A 14,759-nucleotide genomic window follows, 5' to 3' on the forward strand; every position below is an offset into this window, starting at 1 on the left:
TTTCCAGAATTGTAAGGAAGTATAAGCTCTGCCCACAGCACAGGCTCGGCGCCCTCTATGAGACAGGAAAGGGGTCCTAGATCTGCTCATCCTACCTACCTACCTACCTTCTTGAGCTCCACAAACTCATTCTCTGCTGCTATGTGCTTGTTGGACTCATCTTCATACCTGGAACAGAGATGAAGATGAGGAATGAAATCACAGGTTCACAAGACGGGTGGGGGGTGTGGGGGGGGAGGGTAATGGGTACCAAGACATGTGAAAGGGTATCAATGTATGTGAATTAATGCACCTTCTATCTGGCAAATATCATGCAACCCTTTTACTAATTACAATAAAAAAATAATAATAATAAAAAAAGAAATCACAGGTTCAGATGAAGGGCCCATTAATTCGTTTAGAATCTCCTCACCCAGAGGCAGCATCTGATTCTCAATCCTTTGTGCAGGATGCTCTGCTGGCATCGCCTTGAAATCTCTTATCTTTTTGTTTGTTTGCTTTTTGTGTCAGTACTAAGCCTTGAACTTTCAAGGTCCGGACATTGTCCCTGAGATTTTGTTCTCACTACTTTTGAGCCACAGTTCCATTTCCAGCTTTTTTTTTTTTTGTAGTTAGCTAGAGATAAGACTCGCCCAGCTGGGAGTGGTGGCTTATTCCTGTAATCCTAGCTACTCAGGAGGTTGAGATCTGAGGATCAGAGTTCAGAGTCAGTCCGGGCACTGAAGAACTAAAGACCAAAGACCGTGTGACTCTTATCTCCAATTACCCACTAGAAAACCATAAGTGGCACTGTGGCTCAAGGGGTAGCCTTGAGGTGAAGAGCTCAGGGACAGCGCCAAGGCCCAGTGTCTAAAAACCACTACCAACAACACAACAAAAAATCTCCTGGACTTTTGTGCCTGGAATGGCTTTGAATCACCATCCTCAGATCTAAGCCTTTTGAGTGGATAGAACTTTAGGTGTGAACCACTAGTGCCCAGCTAAAATCTTATTATTTCTTTAAACAAAGGTCCTACATTAACAGTTTGTGCTAAGCCCAGAAAGTATATAGCTGTCCTTCCTGGAGACTTCTCAGAACTAAGCATACCCTCTCCACACCCCCTCCTCCTCCTTCTGACCTTACCCTGATAATAAGCTGTGATGTAGACAGCCTGAAAGGAAGATACAGAGGATACCTATTGCTTGTCTTGACTCTGTAGTCAACATTATAATGCACACCTAGGGAACCTAAAGAGATTTTGCTCCCACCTGATGTTTCAGTTTCAGTTAATGAAATTTTCCTTAGAGGCATTTGGTATATGAATGAGCCCAAGCCTTCTGATGCATCAAGACTGTAGGATCCCAGCCTGTTAGAAGCCAGAATCTACCACCACAAAGTTAGGACTTTGTGAAGATGGAAGAATGGGAAATACTATGAAAGCAAAGATGTTTCTGGGCACTGTGAATTTGAGGTGCTCATGAATTCCCAGAACCCAGTGTGAAGTTGAGTGGCCAACCATCTTACACAGTGGCACTGGAACAGGTGCACCCATCCCTACAGGATCCTTAAGCCTGCCTGGATTTCTATCTCCTGCTTTGAGAGGCCCAGTTTACACACACACACACACACACACACACACACACACACACGCACACACACGCACACACACACAATCAGTAAAGACCTCACAGGAGAGGAACTACAACCTGAGCACATAAGCAGCTCACTGGAACTGTAGTTGCAGGGGACTGACTGTGCAGGAGACTTTAAAAGAACAAACCTGAACTGAAGCTATAGTCCAAAACAGTTGAAATCCGAAATCCAGACCATGGCTGCTTGCTAACTCCCCAGAAGGGGAAATTTCCCAATTAAGTCCCTGACTTCTGTTTGAAGTCTTCCACCCAGTCCTGCATGTTCTTCTTCTCTCCCTCCCAGTTCACCCTCTCAGTTCTCCCTCTCATTTAGAAGTGAATCCAACCATTTGTTCTGAGAACTGATGTAGGACTCCAAGAAAGACTCCAAATTCTTGGGCTCTGAGGCAGACATTGCGACCTGCTGCTGGAGCAGTTCCCATTTAGTCTCCATAAACCTTGTTTTGCTGTTCCAGGAACCACACCTGCATCAGGAGAGAAAGGAAAGTAGACCTTTGAATTGGCAGGACCAGCCATTCCAAAGGGTGGAAAGATCGGGCATTGGTGGTTCACATTCTATAATTCTAGCTACTCAGGAGACTGAGATCTGAGGATCATGGTTCAAAGACATCCTGGGCAGGAAAGTCCATAAGACTCTTATCTCCAATTAACCAACACCCAGGCCAAAAAAAAAAAAAAAACCTTGAAGCCGAGCTGTGATTCAATGTGTGGAGCGCTATCCTTGACACAGAAGTTCAGGAACCACATCCAGTTACTGAATTCAAGCCTTATGACCAGTACAAAAATTTTCCAAAAGGTGGAAAGGGGGAGTGGACAAGCCACAATTTTCTCTCTGCTCTGGAACTTGAAGAAGATGGAAATTAAAAAAGAGAGAGCTAGTGCTGGGAGCCAAGTAATGCCATGTCTAATAACTTTCTGCTGAGACAAGACAAGACAAGAGGCAGGGCGCAAGACTTGATTACCATTGGTTACAGATGTGTTATGGCTTTATCACTCTCTGCTGAGACCTAGAGTGAGGGTATATTAGCTGGAGGGACTTCCTCAGGAGAGGGGTTTTTGGGGGAGAGAGATTCCTGCCTTGGTCAAACCTGGCTGATGCGTCTGTTTGTCCTCTGAGGAAGGAGGGCTGGGTGCAGGCGGACAGTGAGCCCTCTCCTCGCTTGGCTCGTCCTGGTAGGGGTGTGTATTACCTATCCCTCCTGCTGATCGAGAGGGACCCGGGAAGAAGGACCCCGACAAGCTAGAATTTGTTGAGGGCTAATACTCTATCTACCATTTTCCTATAATCTATAAACAGGAATTGTCATGATCCCAAATTTGAGGATAAGGAAACCAAGGCTCAAAGAGACCAAGTTGTCAAAAGGGAGAAAGTCAGCTGTCGGTATACACTCCATGAGATTGGTGCCAAGATTGGTTACCAGCTACCTTGGCTTAGCAAACAATTGCTTAGCAAAAGGATTGAAAGTGATTTATACTGGTTTGGGGCTAAAATCTCTTCAGCAGTACAAGTAGGTTTGAACCCTCAACCTCATCTCACCTCTCCAGGACTAGGGATTTTCTCCCCCATTTCAGACAAATGCTTAATATCCAGTATCTAGGTGGGAGCTCAAAAAACTAATCCCCCCCAGACCCAACAAACCAATCACTAAATGGACAAGGGAACTAAAGAGAGACTTATCAGAGGAAGAGATAAAAAATGGCAAAGAAACATAGGAGAAAATACTCATCCTCCATGGTCATAAAGGAAATGCAAATAAAATCAATCCTAAGATACCATCTCACCCCAATCAGTCTGGCCAATATTCTGAACTCAGACAAAAACTAATGCTGGCATGGATATGGAGAAAGAGGAACCCTACTGCACGGCAGTGTGGGAATGTAAACTAGAACAACCACCCTGTAAGGCAGTCTGGAGATTCCTCAAAAAAGAGACCTTTCCTATGACCCAGCCATACCACTCCTAGTCATCTACCCTGTGCATCGTAACCCAGGATATGCACAGCCTTCTTCATCACTGCACTATTCACAATAGCCAATGATGGGAACAACCCAGATGCCCCACTACAGATGAATGGATACAAAACATGTGGTACATATATACAAAGGAATTCTACATAGCCACCAGACAAGATAAAATAATGGCATTTGCTGGAAAGTGGATGAAACTAGAACAAATCACGTTGAGTGAGATAAGCCAAGACCAAAGGAACAAAAGGTGCATGGTCCCCTTGATATGTGGATATTACATCCAAACAGTACAAGAGCCATGACTCAATACTCAGGTACTGAAGATCATTGACATGAACTTGGAGATATAAATATAACTATATAGACATATAAATCTATGATGGGATATATAGTCTATAGACATATTGATATATAGACCAATATCTATGACATAAAAACCATCAGCTTAATTTTAATTTTGTTCTTAAATTTATGTGCCAGTGATTGCATATAGAGATTCCATTCTCAAATACTTGTTCAGTAACTTGAATTTAAAATATAAGTAAAAATCAGTGTTAGTACATCTTTTAATAAAAAAGTGAGAAAAGGTGAGATTGGAGGGATGCTGAGAATTTGAAAGGGATAACATTTATCAAGATGCATTCTGTTCATAAACTACCATGTTGAATGGCAATCCCTTTGTACAGCTACTTAAAGATAACAAACGTTTTAAAGGCAGAGGAGAAAATAGACAAAATATGTGAAAAACTATCTGTGGACTTGAGTTTTTCTCAGCCATTCTAGAATTTTTGGTTTTTGTCATTAGAGAAAAAAAAATGCACTTCCGTAAAGTGCTGAGAAGGCATTGGGTAGGGTTAGTCCAAATCCCATAAGAGGAAATTTCTGATGACTGGCTCACAAAAACCCCACCCAGCTTTGACAAACCAAAGAGAGGTCATACAGAGATTTACCTTCAATTACCCATAACTTCCTATGCACATGTTCATCAGCAATAGTCAGACCAGGATTAACCACACAAGTACTAGAGTACTCTCCGTGCTCAGGCCCTGAGTTCAAGCTCCAGGACTGGAAAAAAAAATTACAGATGAGCCAGACACCAGTGGCTCACGCTTGTAATCTTAGCTGCTAGGGAGACTGAGATGTGAGAACTGTGGTTTGAAGCCAGCCCAGGAAGGAAAACCATAAGACAGTTCTCTCCAATTAAGCACCAAAAAGCTAGAAGTAGAGCTGTGGCTCAAGTGGTAGAGTACTAGCTTTGAGGAAAAAAAAAAAAAGCTCAGGGATAGCACCTAACTTCTGAATTCAAGCTCTAGGATTGTCATGCACACATGCATGGAGAGAGAGAAACAGAGAGAGCGCTCTATCCTGTCTTTATACAAAGTCAGCCAGCAGAGCTTGGGTTCTATGCTCCCACCACCACCCACTCTTAATGGCCACACTCTATGCTCTGATCCTTCCCTGCATGAATAAAGAGATGGGTGGTCAGTCCCCACTTTCAACATGGCAAAACGCTGGTCTTGCGGTGCTCAAATGGCTTCTTCCCCTCAACCTCCACTGTCTGTGCCCAGAATCATCACCCTAGACAACTTTGGAAATAGAGGCCAACATGAATGACCATACCTAAAGGACCCCTTGTCTACAAATACAATCACATTGATTCTGAAACACACACACACACACACACACACACACACACACACACACACATCATCTGCAGCAAACTTGGCCAGATAAATCAAGAAGAGCAACTACAGAGGCCTGAGACCCCACAAACACAGTTCTTGAGGGGGCCACTCCCACATTCTCACACCCACAGGTGTGAGGAATAGGGCTTATCATCACCTGGAGCTTTCTGAGAAGCCCCACTCTGCTTTCAACCCTTAATTCCTCCTCTTCACCACAGAAACTGAAAAGAGAGCCAACTGGGCATTTTCCAAGGGGAGAGGTACATGGGGGAAGAAGTCAAAGCTGTCTGACTGGCTTCAAAGACCACAAATGTCCTGTTCTCACATGTGTGTGCATGCACACAGTTGGCAGAGAGCCCAGCACAGACAATGGAGACCTCAAGGCCCTTTGCCCTAAGGAACAGCTCCTCCTGGCCAGAGAGGAGGATCTGGAGATAAATCCTTGCTGCTCTGTCGCTGCTTTCCCAGGGAGAGGACAGCTCCAAGCCTGCCTCAAGGTCTTCTGGAGTCCCACAGGTCAGGAGCAAACCTTGTACCCCTCCCATCTGTACAGCCACGCCCATAGACAATGCACTGAAGCCTGGAGAGGAGTGGACTCCCTACGGGCAAGGGGCTCCCTCTGCACTTGCAGAAGGGACTTAGACCAGGCTCAACCCTCTGCTTCTGGAAAAGGGAAGATTGCTCTGGAAATCTTGGGATTGCTCTAGCATAGAAACAACATATTCTCCAACCCCATTCCCCATCCGAATGTCCTCTCCTCACTTTGGCAGCATGCCACATGGAATACAGTCTCCAGGACTGCCCAATGAGGAAGCGTCTCTCCACTTCCACCACTCTCCCTGCCCAATCAGGAAACTTCCCCTCTCTACCTCCTCCATTCTTCCTATCCAGTGAGGAGACTTCCCTCTCCACCTCCACCATTCTCCCTACCCAATCAGAAGGTTTCCCATCTCTTCCTCCACCATCCTCCCTCCACTTAGGGACTGAGTGATACCCAACCACCACTACCCCTAGTGACCTGGCATACCAGGAAGGCAGGAAGCAAGCAACACCTGCCAGCTATCAGAAAACAGGCTGATGTTCCTGCATCTACTACCTGTGGCCTTGCTACTTCTTAGATCTGGTTCCTAGAAGCCATTTTTAATGTAGCCCCATGTGTGTAATTACATAAAAATAGGGAACTTTTCTTTAAAAAATAAAATAAAGCATAAGCTTTCTCTCCAACGTACCATAATCTCATGTTCTACATCCAGTAGAGACCTCTGACTACCTTCCTGGAAACTGGCAGACATCCCATACCTTTACACATTGGCCTGTCCCCTCCAGATATACTCCAGGCTCAGCATTGAGATGCTCTGGGTTGTCCTGTAGTAAACATCCTTTGAATTGTTGATTGTCCCTTGCATCTAGACACCTTCCCTTATGAAAGCAGTCTTCATGTTCCCTCTCTCCACTATGCTTCTGTGCTCAATAAGCTGTGTCACTCGAAGTTACTAGATGAACTTTCCCAGTATAGAGAGATCTTTTAGGACCCCCTCCCAGGGTCCACCTTCACCAAAATTATCTGGATGTATCACATGTAAAGTCTTCTCCCCAATGAACAGAGACAGTTGCTGAGAATGAACACAAAAGCATTTTATTGGAGCAGAGAGGGAACAAGCAGAGCTGAACGGGACACTGAGACATTCTTATCCTAACCTTTCAGAGCCAGTGGCTGCCACATGACGGGGACTGAGTTTGGTTGACATCGATGCATATCTATGGGATGGTGAAGCTATGGGAGGCAGACACATCTAGACCTGTCTATAATCATTTCTCCTCTGTGCATGCGAGGTCAAAGCTGACATCCCTCCTCCGACTACAGAGGAAATCACCAGTCCCAAACTGAGAAGAAGCTACCAAACTCCAAGAGGGCAGAGTCTACATCCCAGCCAAGAGGATCATCCTGGAGCAGAGCGAGCCCAGGACAGAGTGGCTATCTCTGGCAGGATGAACAGCAGGAAGGGTGCAAGTAAAATGAAGGAAGCACAGGAGACATCAGGGCTATGCCGGGCGGCGCACAGGGCCCTCGTCTTCTCTATCGCTGGGACCTCTTGGTCAGGGTGGAAGAAGAGATGATCTTACTGCTAGAATGGCCACCAAACCCATAACCACTTCCAGAGCCAGAACCAAAGCCGCTACCCAGGCCAATTCCAGAATAGTTTCCTAATCCTCCACCGATGCTTCCAGCGCTGACACCACCGCCGACTACCGCTGCAGGAAAAGGAAAGGACAGTTACTCCATTGTGCCAGAGGATCACCAGGGTGAGCAGATGGCTGCGGTAGGGGCAGAGGTACTTACAGATGCTCACAGAACTCTGGCATTCCCCAGACATCCTGTGGGGAGAAGAGAACCATGAGCCATGCCAACCTCCGCGCTATGCTCTGTCCATTACATAGGTCTGATGCACCTTTCCCAGGCTTGAGTGGCCAGATCAAGGTCTTAGGCATGAGCCACTTGCTACCCCATCCTGGTTCTTGATATAGTGGTGCAGCACTGAACCAAACCCCGGGTTCCACATTCCCCTCCCTGCCTCCTCCTCACCTGCACTCCTCGCCCTCCAGCAGCTTCCTGTAGGTGGCTATCTCCACGTCTAGAGCCAGCTTGACACTCAAAAGTGCCTGGTACTCCCGCAACATCCGGGCCATCTCCTCCTTGGCCTTCTGCAAGGCAGTCTCCAGTTCAGCGTGCTTGCTGTAGGCATCTTTGATAGCCAGTTCCCCGCGCTGTTCCGCATCAGCCACAGATGCCTGCAGAGTCTGGCACTGTGGACAAAGGCATCAACAGGCAGCGTCAGTGCCCTACCGTCAAGATCTTCACACCTGTCCCCTCTCCTGGTGTTGAGATGTCAGGATTCTTCCTGCCATTCTCCCAGGCAGAACCTTCTCCCTTCACTCCAAGCAGACCCGACCAATGTCCCCCCACCGGAGAGATGAAAAAGTGAAGCAGGTTGGATGCCAGTGACTGACAGCTGTAATCCTAGCTACTTGGGAGGCTAAGATTTGGGGATCCTGCTTCAAAGCCAGCCTGAGTGGACGAATTTGAAGCTCTTATCCTCTAACTAACCAACAAAACAGCTGGAAGTGGAGACATGACTCCAGGGTAGAGTACCAGCTTTGAGGGGAAAAAAAAAAAAGAGAAAAGAAAAAAAATGCTAAGGAGGACTGTGAGGCCCTGGGTCCAAGCCCCAGTACTTGCAATTAATAAAAATAAATCAAACTGGGAGCTGGTGGCTCACAGCTGTAATCCTAGGTACTCAGGAGACTGAGATCTGAGGATCCTGGTTCAAAACCAGCCTAGGCACAAAGGTCCATAAGACTTTTATCTCTAATTAGCCACCAGAAAAACAGAAGTAGCCCTATGGCTCAAGGGTAGAGCTCTAGCCTTAAGCCAAAGAGCTCAGGGACAACACCCAGGCTCAGAGTTCAAGTCCCACAACCGAAAAAAAAAATCTATACCAATAGGCCAAACCCAATGAAGGGCCAGGGAGCTGGTGTACACTATATCATGTGACATTAATGAACATGCCATTGGGAAGATCCAAGTGTGACTTGCATGATAAATTCTGAAGGCCCTGCACACACGCTCGAGGGTCTTGCCATGTAGGGTTGTTCATCACACCAGCCATCTACCACAGGCTCCCCACCCTGCATCTAAGCTTGGAGGAGGTGACCCCACCTGCTTCTTGACATTCTCAATCTCAGCCCGCAGCCTCTGGATCATCCGGTTGAGCTCTGAGATCTCATTCTTGGTGCTCTTCAGGTTGTCACCATGTAGGTCAACCGACGTCTGGAGCTGCTGTACCTAATTTCAAAGGAAAGCAGGAAGTCAGGGGTCGAGAGCTTTAGGGTAAGGCTGAGTGAGAGCCCCTATAGAGGGCAGAGTTCACACAAAATGCCAGACAATGCCAAATCAGACCAGGATCCACTCATCTCTGATGGCTCTTGAGCTGGACCTGAAGAGTATATTCACAGACACAAAGGGCAAAATCTAGAGCTACCCTCATACCCTTGGATCCCCCACCTTGGTCTGATACAGGGCCTCAGCTTCAGCCTTGCTTCTCTTGGTAATCTCCTCATACTGGAGCCGGACCTCAGCAATGATGCTTTCCAGGTCTAGGTTGCGGTTGTTGTCCATGGAGAGGACCACAGAGGTGTCGGAGACGTGGGTCTGCATCTGGGACAGCTCCTGCAAGGAAAACGTTTCACATCCAACCCCAGGGGCATCTCCCTGATCTCTGACAGCAGACCCCTATCATCACAGACATGGTGACACAGGTCAGAAGAAGCACAGACAGCATTTCCAATTTGCAAGGAAAAGACAGAAGGAAATTCATAAGTAGAAATGAGAGTTGGAGACATATCCAAACAGAAGGCAAGGTTTTTTGTCTTTTCTGACTCCCCTACAAGAACCATTCTATCCCTTGAAATCTTTGGCTCTAATAACTTCTTTAAGTCAATACTTGGTAGTGGTGGTTCAGTCAGGAGGCTGAGATCTGAGGATCAGGGTTTAAATACTGCCTGGACAGGGAATTCCTTGAGACACTTATTTCCAGTTAACCACCAAAAAGCCAGAAGTGGAGCTGTGGCTCAATTGATAGAGGCCTTGGGCACAAAAGCTCAGGACAACCACCCTGAGTTCAAGCTCCAGGACGGATATGAAAGGGAAAAGCAAAGACAACACCTGGTTTTGAGAAGCTCCCTGTTGAGTCTCACTTCACTCCAACCCTCTCTGTCTATGACATGGTCAAGGGAGCTGGGGATCTAAGACCTGTGTGTCCCAAGTTCTTCCTGCAGCCTATAGAGAGAATCCCCTTCTCTTCTGTGGATGGAGTCCTCACCGCTTCATAGAGGACCCTCAGGAAGCTGATCTCATCATTAAGGCTGTCCACCTTGGCCTCCAACTCCACCTTGGTCATGTAGGCCGCATCCACATCCTGCAGAGGAGGAGGAGTGACAACGGGTAGGAATCACAATGAGGACAGAGGAAGTGTTACACAATATCTGCTAGGAAAGGGAAGACGGCACCAAGAGACATGGTGAGTGGCCCATTATTTGATAACTTCGGTGCCTAAAGCTATCTGGACACATGGAAGTTGGTTGTCCAAACAAGCTTTCCAAGCTTAACTCCTTAGAACTTGGTCTTTCACCTCACACACTTCCTTTGACTGCATAGGTCTGAAGAGGAAGCAGAGATGGACCAAGCCAAGCCAAGAACGATCCCCAACCATGAGGAACCTGCCACCAGCCTCCATCTTTACCTTCTTGAGAACCACAAAGTCATTCTCTGCAGATGTACGCTTATTGATCTCATCTTCATACCTGGGGGACAGAAAGGAAAGGACAACGCCCACCGTGAGCTAGCGCTTCCGAAAACTTGTTCCTAAATATCTAAGTATTTGGAAATACAAAGGAAATTAAGTGTTCTCTCCCATGTTCAATGAGCCCCAGGGACTGTGCCCAAGCCCCAAGTTCAAGCCCCATGACTGACAAGAAAAAGCAATGAAGAGAGAGGGGACTAGTGCTGTATTCAACATACAGATGTGCATATGGAACCACCACCTGGAGGGGAGAGTAGGATTGGGAGTGATGAGAAAGAACATGCATGGGAGGTGACACTGATGGCAGTACATTGTACACCCAAAGAAAGTGACATGCTGAATTGAAATCCCTTTGTGCAGCTACTTAAAGGTAATAAAAATAATTTTTAAATTAAAAAAATAAGGTTTAAGAAGATTTAAACTCAGAGTTGTAAAGCAATTACCCACAGTCACATAGCTAATGAGTAAGGAATCAATATTCAAGCCAGCTCCATCTGCCTCTGTGTATACACACAGTGTATGGCAGACACATTCCCTGAATCTAACAATAATTTTCTGTGTGGGGGGAATTGGTGATGATTAGACTTGACCCCATGAAAACAGGATGGTCCTATAAAATACAGGTACTGGGGTCAGACTCGAGGACTTCTCCTGGCCTCTGGAGATTTCTTCAGAACCTGAGATTTTGAACCATTAGAGAAGAGCTGGGGAGTTTGGGCTGTCCAGGCAGAAGTATTGGAGATCCTTTTCTTCCTCTCACATACTTGGTCTTAAAGTCCTCCACGCTGTCCTGCATGATCTTCAGCTCCGACTGCAGGCGCCCGTTGTCATTGCCCAAAGTGTCCAGCTGCTTCCTTAAGGCACTGATATAGGTCTCAAAGAAGGGATCCAGGTTTCTTGGGGATGTGGTGGTTGTCTGCTGCTGGAGGAGGCGCCATTTGGTCTCCAGGACTTTGTTCTGTTGCTCTAAGAACCGTACCTGTGTTGAAGAAGACACCAGCCAACCAATGAGAAGCTAAAGCTTATCAGGAGGGCCAACAAAATACTCCCAACCCAGTCAATCCAGGTAGCCAATCTACAGTCTCAGCTAGATCCAGCCTGCCAGGACTTCTGGGACCTCCTCTCTCTGTGTGAAAAGACTCAAGCCAGTCCAGGCAAGAAAGCAGCTTAACAGGACAATTCACACTTCTGTGCTTCAGAATTCAGAGACTGATCCCTTTCTGAATCCAGAAAGTGAGATGAGATGAGCTGAGGTGAGGCAAGAAAGCACAAAGATCCTTCAGTCTTGCTTTTATGTCTGTCTGTTTAGAGTCACAATTAAGCTCTTGACATCAATGTAGATTGTTTCAAAAATGTAAGAAATATAATCACTCAGTTTATTCCAGGGCCAGTCATTCTTTTTCCCAGGCATCTAAGGGGCCTAGGACTTTTTTAAAAAATACATTTTTCTTTGTTATTGATATATATTAAATTACACATCTAAAGAGTTTCACAGGGGCCAGGAATTTGGCCTAGTGGTAAGAGTGCTTGCCTAGCATGCATGAAGACCAGGGTTCAATTCCTTGGTACCATATATATGGAAAAAAGCTAGAAGTGGTGCTGTGGCTCAAGTGGTAGAACTCTAGCCTTGAGCAAATCCAAAGACAGTGCTCAGGCCCTGCGTTTGGTCCCCACAACTGGAAAAAGAAAAGAGTTTCATGAAAACATTTCTATGGCCAGGTACTGCTAGCTCATACCTATAATCCTAACTACTCAGGAGGCTGAGATCTCAGGATCCTGGTATGAAGTCAGCCTGGGCAGAAAAGTCCAAATTAACCACAAAGGCCAGAAGTGAGCTATGGCTCAAGTGGTAAAGTAATAGTCTAGAATAGCACCCAGGTTCTGAGTTCAAGCCCCAGGACAAACATGCACACACTCCATGCATACATATACTACACCTTCCTCTTCCTTATTCCTTCTTCCTTCCCTTCCTCCTTCTCATGTCCCTCTGCTCCTGCTTACCTAATACTTAAGGGGCCTAAAACTTTGATGCAACAAGAACCAGGTCAGCCAAGAGCAAGGTGCTATACTCATCCCTGCAGTCACCCATCTGTGGATGACTCAGAGTTTTGGGCTGACCTCTTTACCATTATCCATCAAACTTAGCTGTCATGGAGCCTCCACAACTTGAATCTCCAGACCTTAAAGGAAAGAAGAGAAGTTGGGCTACAGAAACTTCCTAGAAACTACAGAAAGATTCAGCCATCCCCTCTTCTCAGAAAAGAGCAGTTTTCCCAGAGTCAGGAGAAGGAAGGATCTCCTAAGGGCCTGTTGGTACCTAGAATCTTCTACAGAACTCAGTTCCTTTTTCTTTTGCAAAATCAGCTTGACTTCCTTCTGTTCTGAGAACACAGTCCCCAAGAGTTCATATTTTTTAACTGTTAATGGAATTCACATCATTTCCAAAACCAAAACCTGAGGAAAAGCAAGGAGAATTATGAACCCACTCTCTAGCTTGGGTGACCAAAGCCAAAGAACTGTTTCCTAGGCTGTGTGTCGGGAGTAGTGAGTACCCTTCACCACCACTGAGTTCCTAGAGAAACTCAGAGATAATCCCATCGAAAATGCCACATGGCCAGGTACCAGGGCTCACACCTATAATCCTAGCTACTCAGGAGACTGAGACCTGAGGATCCCAGTTCAAAGCCAGCCCAGGCAGGAAAGTCCATGAGACTCCTATTTCCAATTAACCAGCAATCTAATGTTCAATTAACTTGGGCTGTCCCTCAATTAGTAGAGCATCAGCCTTGAACAAAAGGAAAAAAAAATACCTAAGGAACAATGCCCAATCCCATTACCCGTCTCCTGTTGGTCCAGCTAGGGTCTGAGACCCTAAGACTCCACGGTTCTCACTGCACCCCCGGCCTCCCTGGCCTAGGTCTCACTCACCTTGTCGATGAAGGAGGCAAACTTGTTGTTGAGGATCTTGATCTGCTCACGCTCAGCAGTCCGGACTTGCTGGATCTCAGGGTCGATTTCCAGGTGCAGGGGAGTCAGCAGGCTCTGATTGATGCTGACCTCTTGAATCCCTCCAGCAGGGCACCCAGGGAAGCCAGGACCACCCCGGCCACTAAAGGAACCTCCAAATCCACCACCAAAACTGCCGGCACCAAAGCCTCCACCACCAAAACTGCCGACACCGAAGCCTCCAGCACCCCCAAAGCCGATGCCTTGGCGGGCCCCAGCCACGCTGCAGGAAATACTCCTGTTCCCCCCAAGATTGTAGAGGCTCTTGCTGCCAAAACCCCCAGAGGAGCAGCGGCCTGCACCTCCTGACACAGAGGCTGAGCTGAAGGCAACCCGCTTGCCCCCGCCGACAATGGCTGAGCCGCTGCTGAAGCCGCGAGACCCTCCTCGAACAAACTGCTGTTTAGCAATCATGGCTGAGGAAGGAAGTGAGCTCTAAGCTGTAGGACAGAGGCAAGAGGGGCCAGGCCACTGAATGCCAGAGCCCTCAGCCTGGGTCTCTTATATGGGTTGGAGCAGCAGGGCTTGGTTACAGGGGCATAAAGGGAAAAATCCGAAACATCCCTGGGCTTGGCCTTTGGCACTGGCCCATCCTTGCACCTTGCTGAACATGTCACTAACACACCTACAGAAGTCACCGGGAGGGCACAGGTTGCTGGATCTTATCCCTTCCCCTGGAGGAGAGCTCAAGCCAAAGCCTGGTGCCTCCTGCAAGACTGGCCCCACCTGGGGCTCAGCCCTACAACCCCTCACTGGCTCCCCACGCCTCATTTGATCCAGACAAGACAGTGCTGTGGCACACCTCCTGTCCTGCAACAGAACCTGAGACCCACGGTCCAGGGTTCAGTCTATCCACCTTGAGTAGGTCACCCTCTGAACACACTCACTTTACCCCTAAGTTGGAAACTGTACAAATATTTACCTTCACTGCTTTTCAGAACACAGTGAGATTGTGATTCATGGAGTGCTTTGGAAACTATCACACACTGTACATAAACTTCGTATTACTGTCATACTGACTCCTCCGGGTGTACTTAACCCCAGGTACCCACTCAAAAGGACATTTGGGGCTGAGAGTTTGGTCTAGTGGTAGAGTGCTTGCCTAGCA

General features: G+C 47.0%; 1 protein-coding gene across 2 annotated transcripts; it reads right to left on the bottom strand.

Annotated features, from left to right (window-relative positions):
* Window positions 1–7,362: 7,362 nt before the first annotated feature.
* On the bottom strand, window positions 7,363–14,071 carry LOC150066891 (keratin, type II cytoskeletal 4-like). 2 transcript variants are annotated; one of them, XM_090326176.1, is made up of 9 exons: window positions 13,574–14,071; window positions 11,410–11,624; window positions 10,586–10,646; window positions 10,166–10,261; window positions 9,349–9,513; window positions 9,004–9,129; window positions 7,870–8,084; window positions 7,627–7,661; window positions 7,363–7,538 (listed from the first exon to the last, which is right to left on the bottom strand). In XM_090326176.1, the coding sequence occupies exons 1-9, from the start codon at window positions 14,063–14,065 to the stop codon at window positions 7,363–7,365; spliced, it is 1,581 nt and encodes a 526-aa protein (XP_090182302.1). In that variant the 5' UTR covers window positions 14,066–14,071. The 2 variants fall into 2 exon arrangements, with proteins under 2 accessions (XP_090182302.1, XP_090182294.1); XM_090326168.1 differs by having other exon boundaries at window positions 7,870–8,090.
* Between the last annotated feature and the right edge of the window lie 688 nt (window positions 14,072–14,759).

Source organism: Megascapheus bottae, chromosome 2, assembly GCF_031878675.1.
Source record: "Megascapheus bottae isolate mThoBot1 chromosome 2, mThoBot2.hap1, whole genome shotgun sequence".
Classification (NCBI taxonomy): Eukaryota; Metazoa; Chordata; class Mammalia; order Rodentia; family Geomyidae; genus Megascapheus; species Megascapheus bottae.

Excerpts from the sequence above, each read along its gene's own strand:
- LOC150066891 (XM_090326168.1), bottom strand. The coding sequence starts at position 14,065 with ATGATTGCTAAACAGCAGTTTGTTCGAGGAGGGTCTCGCGGCTTCAGC. Across the intron at positions 9,130-9,348 it reads AGGCCCTGTATCAGACCAAG|GTACAGCAGCTCCAGACGTC; the intron begins GTGGGGGATCCA and ends CTTTGAAATTAG. Across the intron at positions 7,539-7,626 it reads CCAGAGTTCTGTGAGCATCT|CGGTAGTCGGCGGTGGTGTC; the intron begins GTAAGTACCTCT and ends CTTTTCCTGCAG.